Below are 22,257 nucleotides of genomic sequence, written 5' to 3' on the forward strand. Positions count from 1 at the left end.
CTGCTTAACCCACATTCAGTACCCAAGTTGGAAGTTAATTGCACCACCTACACCAAGTGTTTGACAGTCCTTGAATTCCAAATTCCCGTCACCGAACAAGCTGCCAGCCCGCTGTCCGGGAGCTCTTCTCGCTCCAAGGAGTGGCAGCAAAGGCACTCGGACTGAGACGCCCCTGGGCCAGGGGAAAGACCCTCCCATAGCAACCGCAGGTCCCATTTCTACACCCTTAAAGCAACCCTTCTCAAGACAACTTACATTTGTAGCATGACCTGGTTCAGAAAGATGCCATCCACCAGATTCATGTAGAAATTCAGGTTGTCACAGTTTGGAATTGTTCCAAAGTTTGAACCTGCGAGGAGGGGTTGGGGAGAAAGGCAGGACAAGTCACCCCGTGCACATCCTAAAGCTCTCCAGGCAGCCACAGGCCTGTGGGCTGAAGGGGTCACCCAACGCCCCCCATGCTTCAGTAGGCGCAAGGCCCCCTTTCCCCAGGGCCCCCTCACTTCCCTCTCCACGTAACAGACAGGAGGCAGCAGGAGGGACACTTTCCCTCCAGTTTTCTCCAGCGCCCAGAAGGGGAAAAAACAAAAGTAAATCTCTCCCGTCTCTGATCTATTGGAAGTCACTGTGCCCCCCGCAGGCTGTGCACGTTCCCACTTGGAGACCCCGAATCCCACCCGTCTCCGCCATTCACGGGCTGGTCTTGGGTTCAAATACTTACTACACGAGGATATTTGGGGAGAGTGAGTTCTTTTCCAGAGTGGTCAAGCCCCAGGGGCCATGGTGACCACTCAGACCCTGTCTGCTCCTGGACCAGCCCCCCAGCGCCCTGGCAGGAACAGGCGCACCCATGGGCCAGGCCTGGGGCACCGCGGGGTCCTCCACAGGGAGCACCGGCTCCAGAGCTGGAAACACCTCCGGACCCGGGCGCAGGTGCGGTGGGCAGCGGTTACGGACAAAAGGCGGGACTGCGAGGCGAGGCGGGTCCGGGCGGGGCTGGGCGAGGGCGCTCAGGCCTGGTCGCCTTCCCGGAGGCGCGGTCCCGGCGTGTGGTGCGCGGCACGAGGGGCAGCCCCGGGTGGCTGAGGGGCGCTGGGACGGGGGCGGGACGGCGGGGAAGGTCGTGCGTCAGGGCTCCCAGGACGCGGACACCCGCTCTCGCCCCCGGAGCCCGGCCTCCCCGCCACCCGCCCGAGGAACAGCCGGCGGTACCTGCTGCCTCGGCTCCGGCGGCGCTGCCCGGACAGCAGGCGTCAGGCGGAGGCGCCAGCAGCTCTTCCCCTCCCTGCCTCCTGCGCAGGTCGCCAGGGAAACCGCCAGCTCGGCCCTGGTTGGAGACGTCAGGCGGTGACGCCATCAGTGCGCGGCGACGCCATCAGTGCGCGGCGACGCCATCAGTGCGCGGCGACGCCATCAGTGCGCGGCGACGCCATCAGTGCGCGGCGACGTCATCAGTGCTCGCCCTCCTCACATCTCCAGGCTGAGCGGGCTGGGAGACGCGATGGTCGCCTGTCGCGTGCCCCCCGCCAAGGCCCCGAGCTCTGGGCCCCTGCCCTTGGCCCCTCTAACTGGCCCACCCAGAGGCCTGGGGCGAAGGCGGGGGAGACCCATGGGCCGAAACTGCAGGTCCCGGGACACCGCAGTGTGGGCACAGGGCTGTGGGACGGGGGATTACGCCGCTAATTTTTTTATGCAAGCTTTGCTGAAGCAACCTTGATAGCACTTAAGCATCTTAAACTCTTAAATTAACTGCAAGGAGAGCGTTCCTCTGTGGCCCGAGTGGGGTACACAGTTCTGTTGCACACTCTCCTTTCCAAAGGCAGGTTTTGTTCTTTGCAATTTGGGGTGTTGCTGAAGTTCCATTTCATTTGCAGTATTGGGAGGACTGTGAGTCTTTCTGTTCTACAGCAAGCCTGTGAGTAAGCATTATGATCCCCATTTTGTAACCGTGAACATGTCTCATTTTTAAAATATTCTTTAGCTTATACAGGCCTAATAATACTAAATTTGGTGAGAATTTAGAGTTTAAAAGACTCCTAACATAAATTAGTTATAACAAAAAGAAAAAATTAGTGTATATAAGGCTAACTATACTAACTTTAGGGAAAAATAGAGCACTAACTTGAGCTACTATAGGTTCCTACAATAAAAATATGAAAACTTTATATTATTCCAAATGAATATAAAATAAGAACTAGAATAAAATACACTAACACAACAAAACTCATAAAAAAAGTTATATACTTACAGTTTCCATATGAGCACCCTGCAGGACTCAGCAGTTCCAGTTCCCAGGTAACAAGAAATGCTTGATCCCAAATCTCCCAACCTTGGGAATTTGGCTGATGCTGACCAGTTCCAGAAGATCTATATCGGGACCACCAAGAAGGCAGCCTGTCCATCCACAGTTTCTCTTCATGTCCACAATGTCCCCTCCCTCCTTCTACCCTGTAAGAATTGCTGGCTTGATTGAGATCATAAGATGGTTTTTTGGACAGGAGTCTGCCATGATCTCAGGTCACCCACACTTGAATAAACCACTTTCCTTCTCACCAATTTCTGTCTCACGTGCTTGGCTTTTGTTGCGTCAGTCAGTGGAGCCTGCCTTTGGTTTCAATTTTACATCTCCTCTTAGATTGTAATAACATTTCCCAAGTGGGACAGGGTCCTATAAATCCAATTCCCAAGCTCTTTCCATTACTCTGAATAAGGAAAATGATCTGAGCTCACTTTTCAAATGATGAATCACGCTGATATAAATGTTCTTCAGTACCACACACAATCTGATTCCAAAGGCCCAAATGCCATGCCATTTATGTGTAGTTCTTATCTTCAAGTATAATATAAAGTGACAAGTGTCCACCTCACTGAATTTTCACACTGAACACTAAAATAAGCACTAACTAAAGCAGGTGAGCCCTGACTGTATGTGATCTGGAGCCCAAAATTGTGGTACCTCCACCTCATAAGTGACAATGTGACAATAATAATAACAATAATGCCACTACTTATTTGGACTCTACACTATTAGAAATGCATCTAATTTTATCTCTGACTTCATGACAGAGTTCAAGCTGAAGTCCGGCAAGCTACGTGATGTGCCTGTGATCCCTCAGGCAGCACAAGCATCTGTGATGCTCCACAAACTTCCTACTGCATCATCTGACTCCCTGTCAGCAGAAAAGGGAAAAGAAAACATGACAGAGCTGGAGAAGGACAAGTGCAGGGCCGGTGGGAAGGGGAAGATAACTGAAATAGGGAACGTTCATGTGGTGTCACAGCAGCAGTGAAATTCAGGCTACAGCTGTGCAAGTGGGATCTAGGCCACTCTTTGGAGATAAGTTTGGGGAGGTTGCCAACATCAGTGAGCAGAAGGCAATGGTAGGGAGGCTCTGGGGCTCAAGTTAAGAGCAACTTCTATTTCTGTAAAAGGGATAAGAGGACAATAAGAGGACACCAACCAAGTAGTCCATAGACATGTGATTCTGTAGTGTGCGTGTTGCATTTGGAGACCCCCACTAGGCAATGAGTGTTTCAGTTGATAGGACAGGAAATCATCTTTTTCTCACTAGTTAAGCAGCAGACTGACACAGCCCATCACCTTCCATGTCCATGTCAGAAATCCCAGACATACCCAATTTAGACCCTTAGCTGGGGAGAGGGCTCAATGGGGCAGAGGGAATCCATGGTAGAACTCGTCTATGGGGCTGTAGAGAGCACTGGGAAAGCCTCCCAGCGAACCACTAATGAAACCAGTGTCCTTGGTCAAAGTCTCATCTTCTCTGGGCACAGACGTTCTTATTTTTAGAATAAAACAATAACACTTACCTCCTTCTCAAAGTGTTTCCATAAACACCAAATAAAGGAATAGATGTGAAAACATCTTACATGCTATAAATTGTACTTTGATGGAACCAATGTTAATATTATGAAATGTAGTGATTACTTATCTTTAATTACGTGTGTCCAGCCAGATGTAGGTTGAGGAATAGAAAGCCTAGGAGGAAGACTCACTGTGAGGGGGACTGCATTAGCTTGGGACATGCTCTTATCAAGTGGCAGGATGGAGAAGGGAGGAGGTGCTAGAGAGAGGTGTGAGGTCAGATAAAGGTCACTCAAAGCCGCAGAGCCCGACTCCTGTCATTCTGCAGAGGCAGGAAAAGAAGGGAGCAACTGAGAGGCCTGGGTACGTGGAGTGAGGCGCATGCGCCCAGAGTTTTCAGCCATCGCCCACTTTTTGCAAACAGGAGCCAAGAGGACCAACCTTTGGAGAAACCAATCAGTTACTGAATCGTCAGAGGAAAATTGGGGTCATATGAATCCCAGGAAGCCAAAATTGGGGTCATATGAATCCCGGGAAGTGTTTTTCCAAGAGGGGTCATGGTAAAGGTGATGGAGAAGAGATGGCAAGGGGACCGAGGCCCCAACAGCCTTCTGATTGAGCAACAAGAAGTCACTGGTAACCTTCCAGAGGGCAACAGTGGTGCATCCCTGGTAGCTGCAGGGGAGAGCACATTGTGAGGGACTCAGGCCTTCCTGTGCCCTTGAGATTCACCCATGAGACACAGTCATAAAAGTTCATCCATCAATTAAATATTAGAAGATTGTTCAATTTTTTTTAATGTCACTTTATTTTTCTCACCTGTTTTTATTGCTAGCCTTTAACAATTAAAAGCAAAAACTAGCGCTGACTTTGTCACAAGGAGATTTAGAACATGAAGCCCTAAGTCAGAGTTTCAGGTGGGTAAAGATTTCAAGCAGTCGGGTTTTCACCCTTCATTTTGGTCCCCTGGTGGATCTCGTTGACTGATTTGTGGATATTGACCCACCCTTGCATCCCCGGAATAAATGCCACTTGATCCTGTTGAATGATTGTGCCAATGTGTGGTTGCATTTGGAGCTAGTATTTTGTTGAGGGATTTTGCATCTATGTTCAACAGGGATAATCGTTCATCACTTCCTTTTTGTAGTGTCTTTGTCTGGTTTTGATATCAGGGTAATGCTGGCTTCATAAACGAGTTTGGAGGCATTTACTCTTCTATTTTTTGGAAGAGTAAGAAAAAGATTGGTATTAATGTTTTTAAGTGTTTGACATAATTCTCCAGTGAAGCTGTCTGAAAGGCTGTTGCCATGGTCTAGAAATGAGTGGTGCACAATCCACCTGCTGTATTTTGTTATCAGACAGGACTTAGCAAGCCCTTGGATAGACTCAGCCATGTGATGGGGTCTGTACATCAAGATGCCATCTGAAAATATCAGGACACATCTGATAGATGCTGTGATGGAGGAGCAGCAGGCTGACACACACATGTCACTAACTAGTGAACCATAATAGAAGAACTGTAATTAGTTACCAACTGAAGCAGGAAAGCGAGAGCACAATGTCCAGAGAGTGTTTAGGGTCCATGTTTCACTTTGGTGATGGTATAAGAAACCACTTCTCCCTTGAGCATGATCACTGGCAGATGGGGGTTGTCCTGTATCTCTGAACACCCTTTGAAGATGCCCTCTCCCTGCCTGATGGGAACCTGCTACCAGGTAGGTCACTTTCCCAGAGGTCTATGCACTTTGAAACTGTAATTCTAATGGATGAATGAAAAACGGTTTCAATGAGAAGAGCTGATGGTGGAAGGTTGTGATCTGGGAATGAAGCCCTGCCTGGATTTGGGAAATCAGTCCAAATGGGCATCCTCTAGCTTCCCCAAGGCTAGGTCCTGCCCACTCCCAAACCAGGATCAGCAGTGAGCATTGTTTATGTTACAGAGACTGTAGAATTTGGGGTGGAGAACACACATTTTACACTGCCATTTGCATCAGGTGTGACACTGTGAATATTCCTTCATGTGTATGCTACTGAAGAAGAGAACCCCCACACTGTGGTACATGCTGGGGCTGAGCTGTGGGACTGGGGTTGGCTCTGTTGGGCTGGGGTCCCTGAGTTAGGGCACCTGGGCAGCTGCAGCTCTGATGTTCTACATGATGATGGGGAAACCAGTGACCTAATAAAAATTTGGTCACTGACTGGGCCAAAATGCAGAAGCACCCTGTCTTCTGCAGGGGTTAGACTGTCAATAAACCATGGTGGAAAGAATGAATTAACCAACTCTAATAAGCAAGGACGGCTGGGTAGAAAGGGGCCAGGGCCAGCCCAGGCACAAGGTGCCGCACAGAGGCCCCGCCAGGAGGCGCTGCAGCGGCAAACACACCTGGCCTTGGGCCTCCTGGATCTCACCCTGTGCGCCCACCGGGGGAGGGGCACAAGCGTGGGGGGCGGGGGAGGGCCAGCCCTCTGACCCGCTGGGCTTCCTGGCTCCAGCCACTGGGCCAGCACAAGTCCCTGCTGCCTGCGAGGCTGCTGGAGTGGAAGCCCTGCCTCCAGGCCTCCTACCCATTGCCCCGTGTCCTGGCCACGGTACTGTGGGCGCTTATCTGCCACCTGCTGCACGGCCCCGCTGCTCTCCCAGGAGGGGGACATGGAGCTGACACTGTTGGAGCTGCAGTTCTTGGGCAAGACCCTCTTTGTCAACACCCATGCGGTGAGTGCCCTCCACTCACCTGCCCCACCCCCTCCCTCCATGTGACCTGATGGTGGGACAGGGTGTGGCCAGCGTGACTGTCGCTCTGCAGCCGGTTGGGAGCTTCCCGAGTGCTCGTGGCTGCAGCTGGGGCTCTTGACGGGTGAACTTGGGCTCCTCACGTGTTTAAAGTGCTGGGGGAGTGGGGTTTCCCTGGGGTTACTCTGTGGCGCAACAGAGGGGTTAACTCCAGCCTGTCACTTTGCCATGGGTGGGACTTGGGGAGCCCCTGGGTCTGTGAGAAAGCAGGAGAATTGAGAGGCTCCTTCAATTCCCCAGGCAGGACCAAGAGCCCCAGTGTGGGCTCCTTCCTGACTCTGTGCCTGGCTTGTCCCCTGTCATTCTGGTGGTGGTTGCACTCATCCCCTGGGACCAAGATGAGGTGGGGCTAAGCTGACAGGTGGAAGCCAGGGCAGAGTTCCAGCCAGGCCCCAGCGGTGCCCTGTGCTCATTAATCCAGGGCTTAATGAGCCCTGCGTGTTCATGGCTCCTGCCTCAAGGGAAGGGGGGAGGAAAAAGAGGGATCTGTAGTCCTCAGAAAGTTAACTACTTTCACAAACAGGGTGTGTGTGTGTGTGTGTGTGTGTGTGTGTGTGTGTGTGTGTGTGTGTGTGTGTGTGTGTGTGTGTGTGTGTTGGGGGAGGGGGGCGGGTTCTTACAAGAGGAGGGAAGGGACTGGGCAGGGAAGAGCTTAAGGCAGGTGTAGGGATGGGTGTCTGGGAGGGAAATCTCCCTGGGAGCCCATATACAACGTTGTGTTTATTCAGCAGTGAGGAGTAAAGGGATCATCATTGGTTGGTTGGTTTTGGAAGAAATAAGAGGGACCATTCTTGTCATCTTTACTTGGAGCCCAGGAACTCCCTGACTCAGACTTGGCTGGAAGGAGCTTGCCGCTCTCAGGATGACTTTGACACTATTTTAAAAAGAGATGGCAGGGCTGGGGGCCTGCCGGAGGCAGCCAATCAATGAGGACTCTCTCATCATTGATGTTTCTGTCTCTCCCTCTCACTCACCCTTCCTCTCTCTGAAATCAATAAAGACATGAGAGAGAGACGGGGGGAAAGAGAGAGCGAGAGAGAGATGGCAGCACTTCCTCCGCCTTTGAGATGACAGCTGGAGTCCTTACTTACTAACAGGCTAATGTTCCAACTGGTTTAGTTGCAGGAATGATTCACACATAGCTTCCTATCGGAGAAAATAGGTGATGTGTGGCTCTGAGTCCTGCATTAACCTAATTTCAGGATAGAACAAACCCTACATATAAGTATTTCAGCTTGTAAACCTTTTGATAAAATTAAATAACATCTATTATATATTTTAAACTTTTAGAGCAGAAGATATAGCCACATTTTAACTTGATGTTTACAAAAGTGTTGATTTTTACCCAAAGAAAATTGGCTTCACTTGAAGTTTTTCATACCTGGGAAGTTAGTTGTTGAATTTGAATAAAAGTGACATATAGTCCTCAACACATCTGTATTTCTGAGCCTATAAAAAATCGTTTTATACAAATACAAAAAATATACAATTGATTTTTTAAAAAGGTAATGATAAATTTTCTCTTTTGGGGTCCATGTCAGTTACTAAGAAATGCTTAATCGGATCAACCAAAATATTATAGGATAATTTTTGTTGACATCATGTATTTTGGAAATGAGCAGCCTTAAAAAATGTGCTTACATTTTTGTGAAGTGTCGATACTACAAAGGTTAATCCAAGGAAAAGGTTATTACTGATAAGAGTTAGAGAAAGGAGATATTTGGGAAGATTGTAGAAATCTGAACCTAGAATTAATTTTTAAGAGCTTGTACAACCTTAGTTAAGTGGCCCAATTGTACCCTCATATTACAAATGTAGCTAGGAGATCCAGAAAGGTTAAGTGAAATTCCTAAGGCCACAAAGCTAATTTGAATATTAACAAAAGGATATAACTAAACATTAATATCATTGCCTTTTTAAACAAAGTATTCTATAACTTTAAGGTAACACTGGGTTCCAGTTTATTTGCCCCAGAGATAAACATAAACAAATGTCCTGTTAATAATATCAGTTTGTCCAAACAAAAAAACGAATCTGAGGTGCAATCATGTCACAGCTAATTCGTGTCTCCTTCCAATACATTGAAAGCCAGTATTTTTTTAAATCAGTACTTAAAATAGGCCTTGGCCCAGCTGAGCATAGATCCAGGCAATCGGGGTTTGAATCCCGGTCAGGGCACATGCCCGGGTTGCTGGCTCAATCAATGATTTTCTCATATTGACGTTTCTATCTCTCTCTCTCCCTCTCCGTTCCTCTCTGAAATCAATAAAGATATATTTAATAAATAAATAAATAAATAAATAAATAAATAAATAAATAAATATAATAGGCCTTTTGCAGTCTGAGAATTCAAGATACTTTAAAAAATTTGTAAATACACATACATGCAAATTCTTCATATATACAAATTTCACAAAATTAAGACGTTGCAAAGAAAATAGAAGGGTTATGGTGACTCTGACAAGCTTCACTTAAATGTTTTACCACTGACATATTCCCGAATAAAGCACTCATAGTAGTTTTAATACATCTTCTACATGGCCTGTTTATAACATTTTCTCTTTTAAACATAAAAGTTAGTCACTAGCAGTCTTCTGAAATTCTAATTTAAGAATTCAAGATGTTCTCAATTCACTACTCATATTTAAGGCTACTTTGGTAAAGGATTGCAGCAAGAACACAGAAACAATAGCATATTTTCTAATATGTATTTTTTTCACCTGCAAACTGTAGCAAAACATGATCAGCTTCATTACGCAGACAGGCATCCTCCCACAGGCATCCTCCCACGTCTCTAAAGAACACAGGCGCGTATAAACAGACACGCTCCTCAGAAGGGAAAAATTCCAGACCAAATAAAACCTTCCAGTTCTCACTTTGTAACCTTCCAGTAGCAAGGGTTCAAATGATTCAGGTCATTCATTCCAATACATGACAGCGCCTTGAAAGTGGCTGATCTATTTCCCCAGTAACATGTTTCACATAACAATGTGTTAAAAGTTACAAATACTGATATGCACAAATAGCTAATTTCTAAGAAAAATATGTACAGTACTGCAGCGTAATGAATGTGGTGTCTGCAATAACTTAATATTAGCCAATTTTTAATATACATGATACCGCTACCTTTTCCTGCCAATTCACAGGTTAAAAGTTGTTACTGGAGCCCTCTGTTCTGCACGTATTGCCTGGTGTTTAATACATAATGCAGGCTTTTTAAAGACTTCTCTTGCGCTTAAAGCTAAGGTCAGTGAAACAAGACAAGTGCAAGAGATGGAGAGATGTAATGTGACCACATACATCTCTCTACAAGCTGTCTGTTGAGGGAACATTGCTTGGGCTGCTGGAAGCTGCCACTGAAGCTGGTGGGAAGACTATAGAGCACAGGAGTACCGAAGCCCGCAGGCATGCTCATGGATGCGGTGCCAAAGGTCGCTGCTGTTGCCCCTTGGCATTGGTCTGAAATGGATTTGTAGAAGATGCCATGGAAGGACCTGTAGCAGCCACAAATGGGTTTGTGGAAGGTGTAGCTCCAAATGGAACAGGCACACTGGAAGAAGCCGGCTGTGTCTGTGCAGAAGCACCCACTGGCATTGTTCCAAAAACATTGCCGCTAGCGTTACTGGTGGAAGTGTACACATTACTGGAGGTGGCTGCAGAGCTGAAAATGCTGTCTAGCTCTGCCAGAGCTGCATACTTGTCTGAAGACGTACTTGGCTGACTGGTAACCGAAACCACAGAACTAACAGCTTTACCTGTGGTCCCAAAGCCACTCCCCTGATCACCACCTTGCCCAGCACTGAAGATATTGTCTAAATTAGCAAGTGCCACATATTTGTCTGGAGCCTGAAGACCAGCTTTATTTGTTGAAACTTTACTTACAGTTGTTGCTGTTTAATGACTCTGGGAAGTATTGAAAGTTCCGAAATCAGCAGTGGAGGATTTGGGGGAGTTGTCAAAATGAGCAAAATTAGCATTTACTGATCTAGCACTTCCACCTGTAATTTGGGGCTAAAAAAGAGAGTGACTTCCTGTGGGGAAACGTCCAAAATTACTCGAACCACTAGACTGTCCAAATGCATCAAAGTTTGCAAAATCTGAATTTGCAGAATTCCGAGTTGCCTGACTGCTAAAATGTGCAAAGTTAGCGAAATTGGCTGTAGCTGATGACTGAGGAGCTGGAGCATCAAATATGTCTGAGTCAAGATCGCTTAAAAGGCCAAACTTCTTTTCCTGCTGCTGTCCTTGAGAGCGGCCTACAACAGGGGACTGGCTGGGTGTGCCCTTCTCTAGGTGCAGGGCTGGTGCTGAATCTCCCAAAAGAGGCTTCAGTGGTTTGACCTCAGGTGTGCTGCTCCTGCTACTGGCAGCGGAGCCTGAACTAGACGCATGAACTGCAGCCACCACTTTGGCTTGTTCTGGTGGAATTGCCATCTTCTCTTTTCATATTTTTCCTGTGGAAACTCTTTCACTTTTTGTGGATCTGGAATTGCTGAAGATGTATCATCCAATAATCCTAGGCAAATCTGCTTACAGACTTCATTTCCATGCTTTTGTAGGAATTCAGTTTCCTGCTGTGGTCCCGTTGTCATGGAGACAGAGTTCACCCTGCGGAGGACTGAACCCTCAGCGGCAGCAGGAGGTGCAGGGAGGAGCCCGCGCCCTGTCCAGGTGGGTGGGGCGCGCTGGTGGCGGCGGAAGCGCTTTGGGGGTGCGGGAGGCCCGTCCGTCCCGGCACCGCAGGGCTTCTCCTCCTGCCTCCGCCTCGCGCGGGCCGCCGCGGCTGGGGCGGGACGAGGCCGCGGGCCTGGAGCTCGGGGAGCCGCCGGCCGCGGGCCCACGGGCGCCCCGCCCCCTCCGTGAGCGCCCGGCCTGGCCGCCGCCTATCCAGGGACAGGGCCGCGCAGGAGGCCCGGAGCTCGGTCAGGGCCCCAGCCCGGGCGCCCGCGCCCAGCGTCCTCTCCTGGGTCTCCTGGAGAAGCCTCTGTTCAGGTAACTTGCCCACTTTTTCATCGGATCGCTTGCTTTTCGGTGCTGAGTTCGGTGAGTTCTTCCTAAATTTTGGGTATTCCGCGCTCGTCACTGCGTGTCGGCTGTCTCTGCATGTTGTCCGTGGCTCCTTTGCGGTGCACACATTTCCCAGTTTGGTGTGACGCCTTTTCTTTATTTGCCTTCTGTTTCCCTTGCTGGAGGAGATGGACCAGAACAACTGTTCTATGAGAAGTGGCCGAGATTTTACTGCCCCTGTTGTCTTCTGGAATTTTTATGGTTTTGAGTCTAACAGTTTAAGTGTTTAATCCATTCTGAGTTTTTTCTTGTGCATGGTGGAAGAAGGTGATCGCGTTTCCTTTTTTCCACGTATTTGTCCAGTTTTGACACCACCATTTATTGACGAAATTGTCTTTACCCCATTGTATGTTCTCCTGTCCTTTGTCGAATATTAATTAGCCATAAATGTGTGGGTTTATTTCTGGGCTTTTAATTCAGTTCCATTGATATCCGTGCCAGCACCATGCTGCTTTTATTACTAGGGCCTTTTAGGACAGTTTCCTGTCAGGCAGTGGGATTCCTCCAACTTTGTTCTGCTCTCTCAAGATTCCTCTGGCTATTTGTGTGTGGGGGGGACGGGTTGTTTGTTTGGTTGGTTGGTTTTGGTGGTTTTATATAACTTTTTCAAATATTTGGTATAGTACTGTGAAAAACTCCATTAGTATCTTGATAGGAATTGGTTGAATCTATAGATTGCTTTGGGTACTAGGACATTTTAATGATGTTAATTCTTCCTGTCCATGAACATGATATACATGCTTCCACTAATTTGTGTCTTTCATTTATCACTTTTTTTTATTTTGGCTAATCCTCACCTGTGGATATTTTTCCATTGCTTTTTTAGAGAGAGTGGGAGGAAGAAGAGATAAATGGAGAGAGGGAAACAGAGAGAGATAGAAAGAGAGAGAGGAAGGGAGAGAGAGAGAGACATTGACCTGAGACACGCACATAGATCGGTTGTCTCCCACATGCACCCTGACCAAGGCTCGGGATCACAGCTGCAACCAGGTACGTGTCCTTGACATGGAATCAAACCTTTGACCTTCTGGTGCTCCAGTTTACACTCCAACTACTGAGCTACAGTGGACAGGGCTTCAGTTTCTTTCTCCACTATCTCATAATTTTTGGATTACAAGCCTTTTACATTCTTGGTTAAATTTATTTTAAGTATTTTTTTGATGCAATTGTAAATGAGATTGTTTTCTGTTTCACTTTTGATAGTTCACTATTGATGTACAAAAATGCAACTGATTTCTGGATATTTATTTTGTACCAGCTACTGTACTGAATTCATTAATCAGGTCTAGTAGGTTTTTGTGTAATCTTTTGGGTTCTCTTTATACAATATCATGTCAGCTGCAAATAATGATAGTTTTACTTCTTCCTTTCCAATTCAAACATGTTTTATTTATTTATTTTTGTTCCTAAACTCTTGCTATGTCTCCCAGCAGTACGTTGAATAAGACTGTTGAAAGCAGACATCCGTCTCTTGTTCCTGATCTTAAGGGAAACACTTTTAGTTTTTGCTCATTGAGTATGATGTTGACTGTGGGTTTGTCATATATAGTCTTTATTATGTAGAGGTGTGTTCCTTCTGTTACCACTTTGCTGAGAGATTTTACCATAAATGGGTGCTGGATTTTGTCTAATGTTTTCTCTTCACCTATTGATGGATCATGTAATTTTTATTTTTTATTTTGTTCATATGCTGTATCGCACTTAACGATATGCGGACATTGCAGGAACCTTGCATCCCAAGAACAAATCCCACTTAATTGTGATGTATGATCATTTCAGTGTATTGCTGGATCCAGTTTGCTAATATTTTGTTCAGGATTTTAGCACCTATGTTCATCAGGGAGATTGGCCTATAATTTTTTCATAGTATGGACAGGAAGAATTAAAATGAACTTGGGAGTCTCCCCTTGTTTGAATTTTTTGAAATAGTTTGAAAAGAACAAGTATTAGTTCTTCTACGAATGTGTGATAAAATTCACCTACGAAGTCATCTGGTCCAGCACTTTTGTTTTTTGGAAGCTTTTTGTTTGTTAATCCTCACCTGAGGATATTTATTCCACTGATATTTTTTCTTTTTAGACAGAGTGGAAGGGAGGAAAGGAGGGGGCAAGAGAGAGAGAGGGGGGAGAGAGAGACCAATCTGAGAGATACAATGATTGGTTGCCTTCTGTAGAGCCCCCAACCAGGGCTAGGGATTGAACCTGCAACCCAGGTATGTTCCCTTGAGCAGCAATCAAAGCCATGACCCTTCTGTGCCTGGGCCAATCCTCTAACTTCTGAACTACACTGGTCAGGGGTGTTGGGAGGCTTTTGATTACTGCTTCCTGTCATTAGTTGTAACTGGTTTATTCAGATTTTCTGCTTCTTCCTGATTGAGTTATGGAAGATTGTATATTTCTAGGAATGTATTCATTTTGTTCAGATTGTCCAATTTGTTGGCATATAGTTGTTTGTAATGTTTTGTTAAAATCCTTTGTATTTCTGTGGAGTCAGTTATTTTTTCTGTGCCTTTAAAAAAAAAAATCTTTATTGATTTCAGAGAGAAGAAGGGAGAGGGAGAGAGAGAAACATCAATGATGACAGAGTAATGGATTGGCTGCCTCCTGCATGCCCCCAACTGGGGATTGAGCCCACAACCCAGGCATGTGCCCCAACCGGGAATTTAACTGCAATCTCCTGGATCCTCGGCTGAGGCCACACCCAGCTGGGCTCTTCTGTTTCTTTCTGATTTTATTTATTTAGGTCTCCATCTTTTTTTCTTGATGACTCTAATAAAGATTTGTCAATCCTGTTATCTCTTCACAGAGCCGGCTCTCAGTGTCTTTGATCTCTCTGTCTTGTTTTTTTTTGTTGTTTTTGTTTTTTGTTTCTCTTACTCTTCACTTGAGGATATTTTTCCTTTGCTTTCTTTTTAGAAGGAGTGGATGGGGAGTAAGAAAGGGGGCTGGGTGAGAGGAGGTGTGAGGGAGAGAGACAGGAACACCTATGTGAGAGAGACACATGGATTGGTTGCCTCCTGCACACAAAACCCAAGTACCTGACTTTCACCAGGAATCTAACCCACAAGCCTTCAGTGTGTGACCAACACTAATGACTGAGCCACACTGGCTAGGGCTTCATTGATCTCTTGTATTTTTTTAAGACTATATTTTGCTTATTTCTGCTCTGATTTTCATTATTTCCTTTCTTCTACTCACTTTGAGCTCTCTCTTTTTTCTTTTTTTTCTTTTCTAGTTCCTCTAAGTGTTAAGCTAGACTGTTTATTTAAAATTTTTCTTGTTTCTTCAGGTAGGCCTGTAATGTTAGGAATTTGCCCTTTAGGACTGCTTTTACTGTGTCCAATGGATTTTGGGTTGTTGTGTCTTCATGTTCATTTATTTCAAAGCGTCTTTTGATTTTTTTTTTGGATCTCCTTCATTGTTAGTAACATGCAAATATATCCTCCATGCCTTTGTGTTTTAGAGTTTTTTGTTTTTTTTAATCTTACACATAATTTTATTGTGGCAAATGGTACCTATCATAAGATTTACAATTTTAACCACATTTAAGTGTACAGTTCAGTAGCATTAAGTATATTGATGTTTTGCAGTATCACCACCATCCATCTCCAGAAATTATTGTTTTGCTTCTCATCATTTTAATTTTCTTTTTCATTGAATTTATTGGGGTGACATTAGTTAATAAGATTATATAGGTTTCAGGTGCACAATTCTATAATGCACCATCTGTATATCGTACTGTGTTCACCACCCCAAGTCAAGTCTCCTTCCATCACGATATGTAACTCCTATAACCTCTTCTCCCTTCCCCCGCTCCCCTCCCTTGTGGAGATCACTCTGTGATTTGACATTTGAAATGATGCCTGAGATGTGACTTGACACAGGTAGGATTTCGACAGATGAAGAGGGTGAGATGTGCTTTGGTCAGAGAGTGGGCACATGGCCTGGGCGCAGGACAGATGAAGACTGGAGAGACCAGAGCGCACGCCTCTGAGATTCCTATGAGTGAGGGGACAGGGCAGCGCAACAGAAGACCTCTGTGGAGGGAACAAGGCAGAGGGGGAAAGGAACTAACCACAGATAGGTCAGAGTAGGGGACACGGGGAACCCTGGGAAGGGGCAGAGTAGTGGGGAAAGGGGATATGGAAAGGGAAAGGCCATATGGGAAAGGAAGAGAAGGGAAGGGATTACAGGGGACTCTGGGGAGGGGAAAGGCCATATGGGACAGGAAGGGCAGGGTATACAGGGGACCCTGGGAAGGGGAAGGGCAGGGGTGAAAGGGCATATGAAAGGGAAAGGCAGGGAGTACAGGGAACCCTCCATGGGGGGACAGGGGGCCCTACATGGAGAGGACAGTGTCCCCTGTCCCCTCCCTCCTCTCCTCACCCTACTGCCCTGCCTACTTCATGGTGGATCCCCTGTCCTCCCTACCTTGCCCCCTCCATAAAGGGTCCCCTGTGGTCCATTCCCTGTCCCTCCTTGGAGGGTCCTTGATTCCTCTGCCCAACCCCCTCCAAGGAGGGTCCCCTGTCCAATGCCCTGCAACCTTAAGGGAGGTTCCCTATATCCCTGCATGCTCTCTCCATGGAGGGCGCCCTGACCACTTCCTTGCCCCTCAAAGGGGGGTTTCCTGTCACCCTGCCCATTCCTCTTTATACAGGGTACCCTGTCTTTCTGCACAGCTCCCTCCATGAAGGGTCCTCTGTCCCCCTGCCCTACCCCTATGAAGATTTCTCAATCCTCCTTACCCTGCCCCCTCAAAGGGAAGATCCCCCATCCTTCCTACCCTGTCAGATGCATGGAGGTCCCCTGTTCTTCTGCCCTGCCCCCTCAAAGGGAGGTTTCCTGTGCCCATGACCATACCCCTACATGGAGGGTTCCTGTCCCCTTTCCCTGTCCCATCCATGGAGGTACCCTGCCCCCCCTGCCCTCTAAGCTCCATGTAAAATGCCCTTTACTCCTGCCCTTTTCTTTCCATGGAGGGTCCCCTGTACTCCCAGCCCTGCCCCCCTTAAGAAGCGTCCCATATCCTGCCTGTCCTTCCCGTCTTACCCTTCTTGTCCTGTTCCATGGTTGGACCCCTTCTCCCTGCCCTCTCACCTCCATGGAGTGTCCCTTGTCCCCATGCCCTGCCCCCTCAAAGGACAGGTTCCTGTCTCCCTCCCTTCCCCTCTCCATCATCAGCCTTCTGTCCCCATATCCTGCACCCATAAAGGGGGGTTCCCTGTCTTTCTGCCCATTCCTCTTCCACGGAGGGTCTCCTGTCCATCCAGCTCTTTCACCTACATGAAGGGTCCCCATCCGCCTGCCCTCTCCCCTCCACCTGCATGGGAGCCTGTGCCTGCATGGAGGGTTACACCCAAAGCTGTCTCCCACACAGAGGTTTAGCCAGCACTTGGACCCCACTATTTGATCAGTTGCGCATTGGTTTCCTCTTTGCAGTTGGCTACATTCCTGTTGAGTTCCTCTCAAGCATATCTCACTTACAACTAGTCTGCAATATCCTCAGCTTCATTTTAACTTTTAGCAAGAAGAGAATTTAGTAAGAATGGCCCAACCCTTGACACCCTTGTCCTAGCTCAGGAATCAGAACCAACTAAGGATACTAAGAAAAATAAAATTAAAAATTTACAAATCATAAACACCTATTAGAATGGCCTAAATCAAAACTACTGTCAACACACCAAGTGTTAAAGATGATGCAGAGCAGCTGCCCAGCTTCTCTGAGAAAGTTTGACTTTGTTCTAAAGTTAGACATACACTGATCATCAACCCGGCAACCCCACACCTGGATGTCCACCCTACACAAACGAAACCCTTTGTTACACAAACACTTATACCTGAATGTTTATTGCAATTTTATTCACAATTGCCACGAACTAGAAACATCCAAATGTCCCCCAGTGAGGACGGAGCAGATCAACAAACTGGGGTACGTGCCTACAATGGACTAGTACTCGGCAGAGAAAAGGAGGAAACTACTGGTTCCTACAGCAACCTGGATGGATCTCAAAGGCACTGTGTTGAGTGAAAAATCCCAACCTCTTGGGTCATATACTGTATGACTCCAATGCCACAACATTCTCAAAATGACAAAATTACAGTAAAGAAGAACAGGTCAGTAGCTGCCACGGGTTAGGGTTCTGGGAAGATTCTGACACTAAAGGGGAAACAGGAAGTCTCTCTGTGGTGATGGACCAGTTCTGTATCCTGATTGTGCTGGTGGTTACACATGTGTCCCCCCTGCCACCCCACAAATACCCCCCCAAAATTCAAATAGATACTTTCGAAAAGAAGATGTACAAATGGCCAGTAAGCAACTCTTGTCATTAAACCACAAGATATCCCTAAATAAAGTTTTAATGACAAAAACAAATGTCAACAAAGATAGGGAGCAGTTGAAACTCTCATACTTCCTTGTAAAAACAATACGGTACATACGTTTAGACCATGGAATGCTATGCAGCTGTTAGTATAGGGCCCCCGCCTGCATGGAGGTTCCTCATTGCCCTGCCCATTCCCCTCAATGGTGGGTCCCCTATTCTGCCTGACCTTTAAGCTTGATGGATGGTACCCTGTCACCCTGCTTTGTCCTCCACATGGAGGGTCCCCTGTCTTCCTTGCCCTCTCACCTCCATGGAGGATCCCCTGTCCTCCCGGCCCTCTCTCCTCTGTGGAGGTCTTCTGTTTCCCTATCCTGTCCCATCACTCACAGGACTTTGAGAGTGTTCTGGTCTCCAGTGTTCATCTGTCCTGCCTCCAGGCCATGTTTCCACTGTCTGTATCTGAAGCACATCTCACAGTCTTTCATCTGTCTAAATCTTACCCTTTCAAATATTATTTCAAATGCCAGATCATAGAGTGATCTTTCAAAAATATACATCAGATCATGTCATTTCCTGCCTAAAAGCCTCAATGGTTGGGCTAACATTTTCAACCCACCCAAAGACCCCTTATTTGCCTACCCTTTCCTGCATCCCAGCCAGGCTGCTTCTCCCTGCCCTGGGAGCACTTGCTGTCCCTTTACTGGTGGCTTCCCCAGCTCTCCATGTGGCCAGCTCTGTCTCAACAGCCAAGTCTGAGTTTAAATATGTCAAGAACTTGGGGAGCCCTTCTCTGAGCCTGCTGGAGAGTCACCCTGCAGAGGCCCCAACCCAGCTCTGTAGGGTATCATGTTTCAAAAGGTCACAGAACTGAGACAGGTCAAAATGATAAGAGAAGCCATAGAGGTAACCTGGCAAACATTCAAGGTCAGCCAGGTGGGCCAAGGTAGTCAGGTGTTCCTTGGGTTTTTTTTTTTTTTTTTTTTCTTAAATCAGTGAATGGACATTTATTGAGCTCCAAAGCACAAGTAACGAAAGACCTCATCAATGTGCCAAACTTCTGTGCCTCAAAGGACACTATCAGGAGAACAAAGACAACTAATGGAAAGGGAGGAAATATTAGAAAAGCAAATATCAGGGAGGGGTCTAATACTTAATCTATATAAAGAATTCCAGCAACTTGTGATGGTGAGAGTTGTGTTCATTTGGCTGGGCTATAGCACCCAGTTATTTGACCAAATGTATCTGCAATCAGTTGACTTTGGGGGTCATTCCATTGGAAATGGGGTGGATCTATTACTCAGCTGAAACCTTTAGGAGTGAAAATTAAGATTCCTTGGTAGAGGAAATTCTGCCTCAGATCACAGTATAAAATGTTGCTGTTTTTAGCCTGCTGGCCTGCCTGACAGACTTCAGACTTGTCAGCCCCCATCATGACAAGACCAGTTTCTGGCCGCTGTCTGGCTGGCCAGCTCTGTTTTGATCGGCTTAACTCTGACCTGCCCTGGTCTGCTCCCCTCTGCTCTGGGGAGACATCATCAGTGTCTCAGCTCCAGTACAATATGCAGTCTTCCTTAAGGGGAAAGTGCACCTTCCCAGCCAGAGGAAAGCTGACAGATATGGACATAAATGCCTTCCCCTGGGGAATTAGCAAAGGAGGGTTTCAGAGCATGCAGAACATAGATAAACATCCACCCTCCTAAGGATGAAGGGGCCTTGAGGAGAATTGTGGGAAAGGTGGTGGTGTTTCCCCTCCCCCTTCTGGCCTTCAGGGTGCAGCAGTAAAACCCCCACAGCTCTCCTCCTTCCAGTGTAGAATTAGCTGCCCAGTGCTCCTGAGGGCCCAGCTGTGTCCCCACCGGTGATAAAGAGGTTGCTTTGCCCACCTGGACTCTCACTGACACCTGATGTTCTTAACCTGACTGTTCAGCTGGCCAACTAGGACTGGGGCTCCAGCTGGCAGGACAGGAGGTAACTGCAGGACAGAATGGCACCTGTGAAGTCCCAGGAGCCACACCTCAGGTGTCCCTCCCAGCATCAGGTGCCCTAGAAGTTGCTACACAACAAGGTCTGGGGCTGACCAGGCAGCCATGGACACAGGTTCTCTGGACTGGCCACAGTGAGAGCCCAGCCCTGCCCTCGCCAGCTCCTGCCTAACCTCACCTGCCTTTCATGCTGAGCTGGTTTAGGGTCTGGAACCAGGCCCTGAATTGCTGCTCGGGCTCTGTTTCAAATTTTTCAGCAGCCTCCTTCAGCACAACTCTCTTCTCCATTACCTTCTGTTCCCGGGGCCAGAGGGAGAAAGGGTGCAGACACAGCGCTGGTGTGGGGTGGGAAGCGGGCAGGGGATGGTTCCTGGGGCTTTGCTCTCATGGGCACTGTCCTTCCCCTAATTCCATCCAGGCCCTACCTGGGCTCAAAGATGGGCATAGACAGCCCTTCCTCCGGAAGGTGTTCCTTGGTTTCATCCCCCTGCCTCAGCCACCAACTTCAGGGGTCTCCCACCTCTGTAATCAAAAATTCCCAGTAGATGTAAGACGCAGGGGATGGATCCCGGGAGTGTGCTGGCCTGGGTGTCCCTGATTTTCACCCCTCCCTTGCCCCCAGGAGGTGCCACAGCTGCTCACCTTCCTCTGGTTTTCTTCTGTGAATCTGATTCCCCTGCAAGGTAGAGAGCCCAAGTCCATCAGAAAGAGCCTACCCCCTTCCCCAGCCATGGCTACCCATTTGCCCATCCCTTCTCGTGTTACACTACTGCCAGGTCCCAGGAGGGGTCAGGAAATTTGGAAAGACAGGACTTGAGTCCAGGCTAGGCTCTGAGGCTCCAGAGAGGGGCACATGGATCAGTATGATGGGGAAGACACCCCCGCTCCTAGGGCAGCTCTTTGAGATCTCAGGGTTCTCTCTTCCCAAAAGTAAATCTGGACACCCCAGCACAGGCCCTAGGTCTCCTACCTGCATATAGTCTCCATCACTGTGTCTAGCATCTTCAGGTCAGCCAGAAATTTGTCGAGGAAGGGGACGCACAGGGCAATCAGAGTAAAGGTGGGATGAGCGCCTACTCTCAGGAGTCCACACAGACCCTCCCCTGAAAGTTTCCCATCCTCAGCCTCCTGGTCCACCCCAGGGATCCCACATGGAGCAGCCCAGGATCCTTAGAGCCTCCCCTCAATGGCTCCTTCCCCCGCTCTCCAATAACTCCTAACCATCTGCCAGGGCCTACTTTTGGAAAATCACAGAGACTGTGGTCCTTGGCCAGCCCCACCCCCATATCCTTGCTGCACCCAGCTCTCCCAGGCCCTCCTCTTGGTCACATCTAATGGAGGGTCTCATGTTCTTTGGAGACAGGAGGCAGGATGGAGGAGGAAGGCCTCCCTTTCTTGACTTGGAGGTCTCCAGCTGGGAGGAAAGCGCCCCCTGTCCTCTGACCCCGGAGCACCCGCCAGACAGGCTCACTCACCATCTTCTGAAGCATCTTTGGAGCTCCACAGAGTGTCAGCATCAGAGTTATAAGCCTGGATGGCTGCTTCTTCTAGGGTCCAGGACACGGTCATTGAAACCATACTCCTCTCACCCTATTTCCCCCTCCACCCTAACCTCAGACCCTGGACAACTGACCCAAATCAGTTGGTACCATGGCTACTGTGCCTCCAGCATGCTTTGGTGCTAGATGGCTTTTAGCTACAACTGTTATACCTAGGTTACCCGAGATTAGTTCATACAGACACCAAATTGTTTGCAGTTCTTATTAGCCGGTGGCTGCGAATGGGCTCCTGCTCTAAGCACATGTGCAGCCCCAAACAGTCTTTGCAGGGAGAATGTAAAGGGAAAACCCACATCCTGGTTGGGAGGGGGGCAGGTGTGAGCTAGTGATATGGTGGACAGAAGCTGAAATAAGCATTAATCAACCTTCCGTTAGCTGTGCTCTGGAATTTTGTGGGCAAAATTCTTTCAGAAACAGCCAAGAGAAGGGGAGAGGTCATTGTTTCTCCATATGAAATTGGCTTCTTGCTTATCTTCAAAGTAGCAGTTGTCAAGGCTGAAATGGGAGTGCTCTCCAGCACAATGCCCACTCAGCATGTGACTTTGGGCAGCAGCCTGGCCTCCCTGACTCGCTTGCTCCTCTGGAAAGTGAGACCTCCACCTAGCTTAAGGCCCTCTTGAGAACTCAATGTCATTACTGTCATCACTGCTCTCACCCTACCCTTCCAGGTGGAACAGTGCAGGGGGCGCTGCACGGTCCTTTCCTGCCTG

General features: G+C 47.8%; 1 protein-coding gene across 1 annotated transcript; it reads right to left on the bottom strand.

Moving 5' to 3' along the window:
• Positions 1-251: 251 nt before the first annotated feature.
• LOC148091732 (arf-GAP domain and FG repeat-containing protein 1-like) lies at positions 252-21,566 on the bottom strand. Its single transcript, XM_087823790.1, is given in 7 exon segments — positions 252-349; positions 9,915-10,064; positions 10,067-10,617; positions 10,738-11,044; positions 11,047-11,222; positions 20,167-20,323; positions 21,464-21,566. Coding segments are annotated over 7 exon segments (1,542 nt in total).
• Between the last annotated feature and the right edge of the window lie 691 nt (positions 21,567-22,257).

The sequence above is a fragment of the Miniopterus natalensis genome, chromosome 13 (assembly GCF_054644295.1).
Source record: "Miniopterus natalensis isolate mMinNat1 chromosome 13, mMinNat1.hap1, whole genome shotgun sequence".
In the NCBI taxonomy this organism is placed as follows: Eukaryota; Metazoa; Chordata; class Mammalia; order Chiroptera; family Miniopteridae; genus Miniopterus; species Miniopterus natalensis.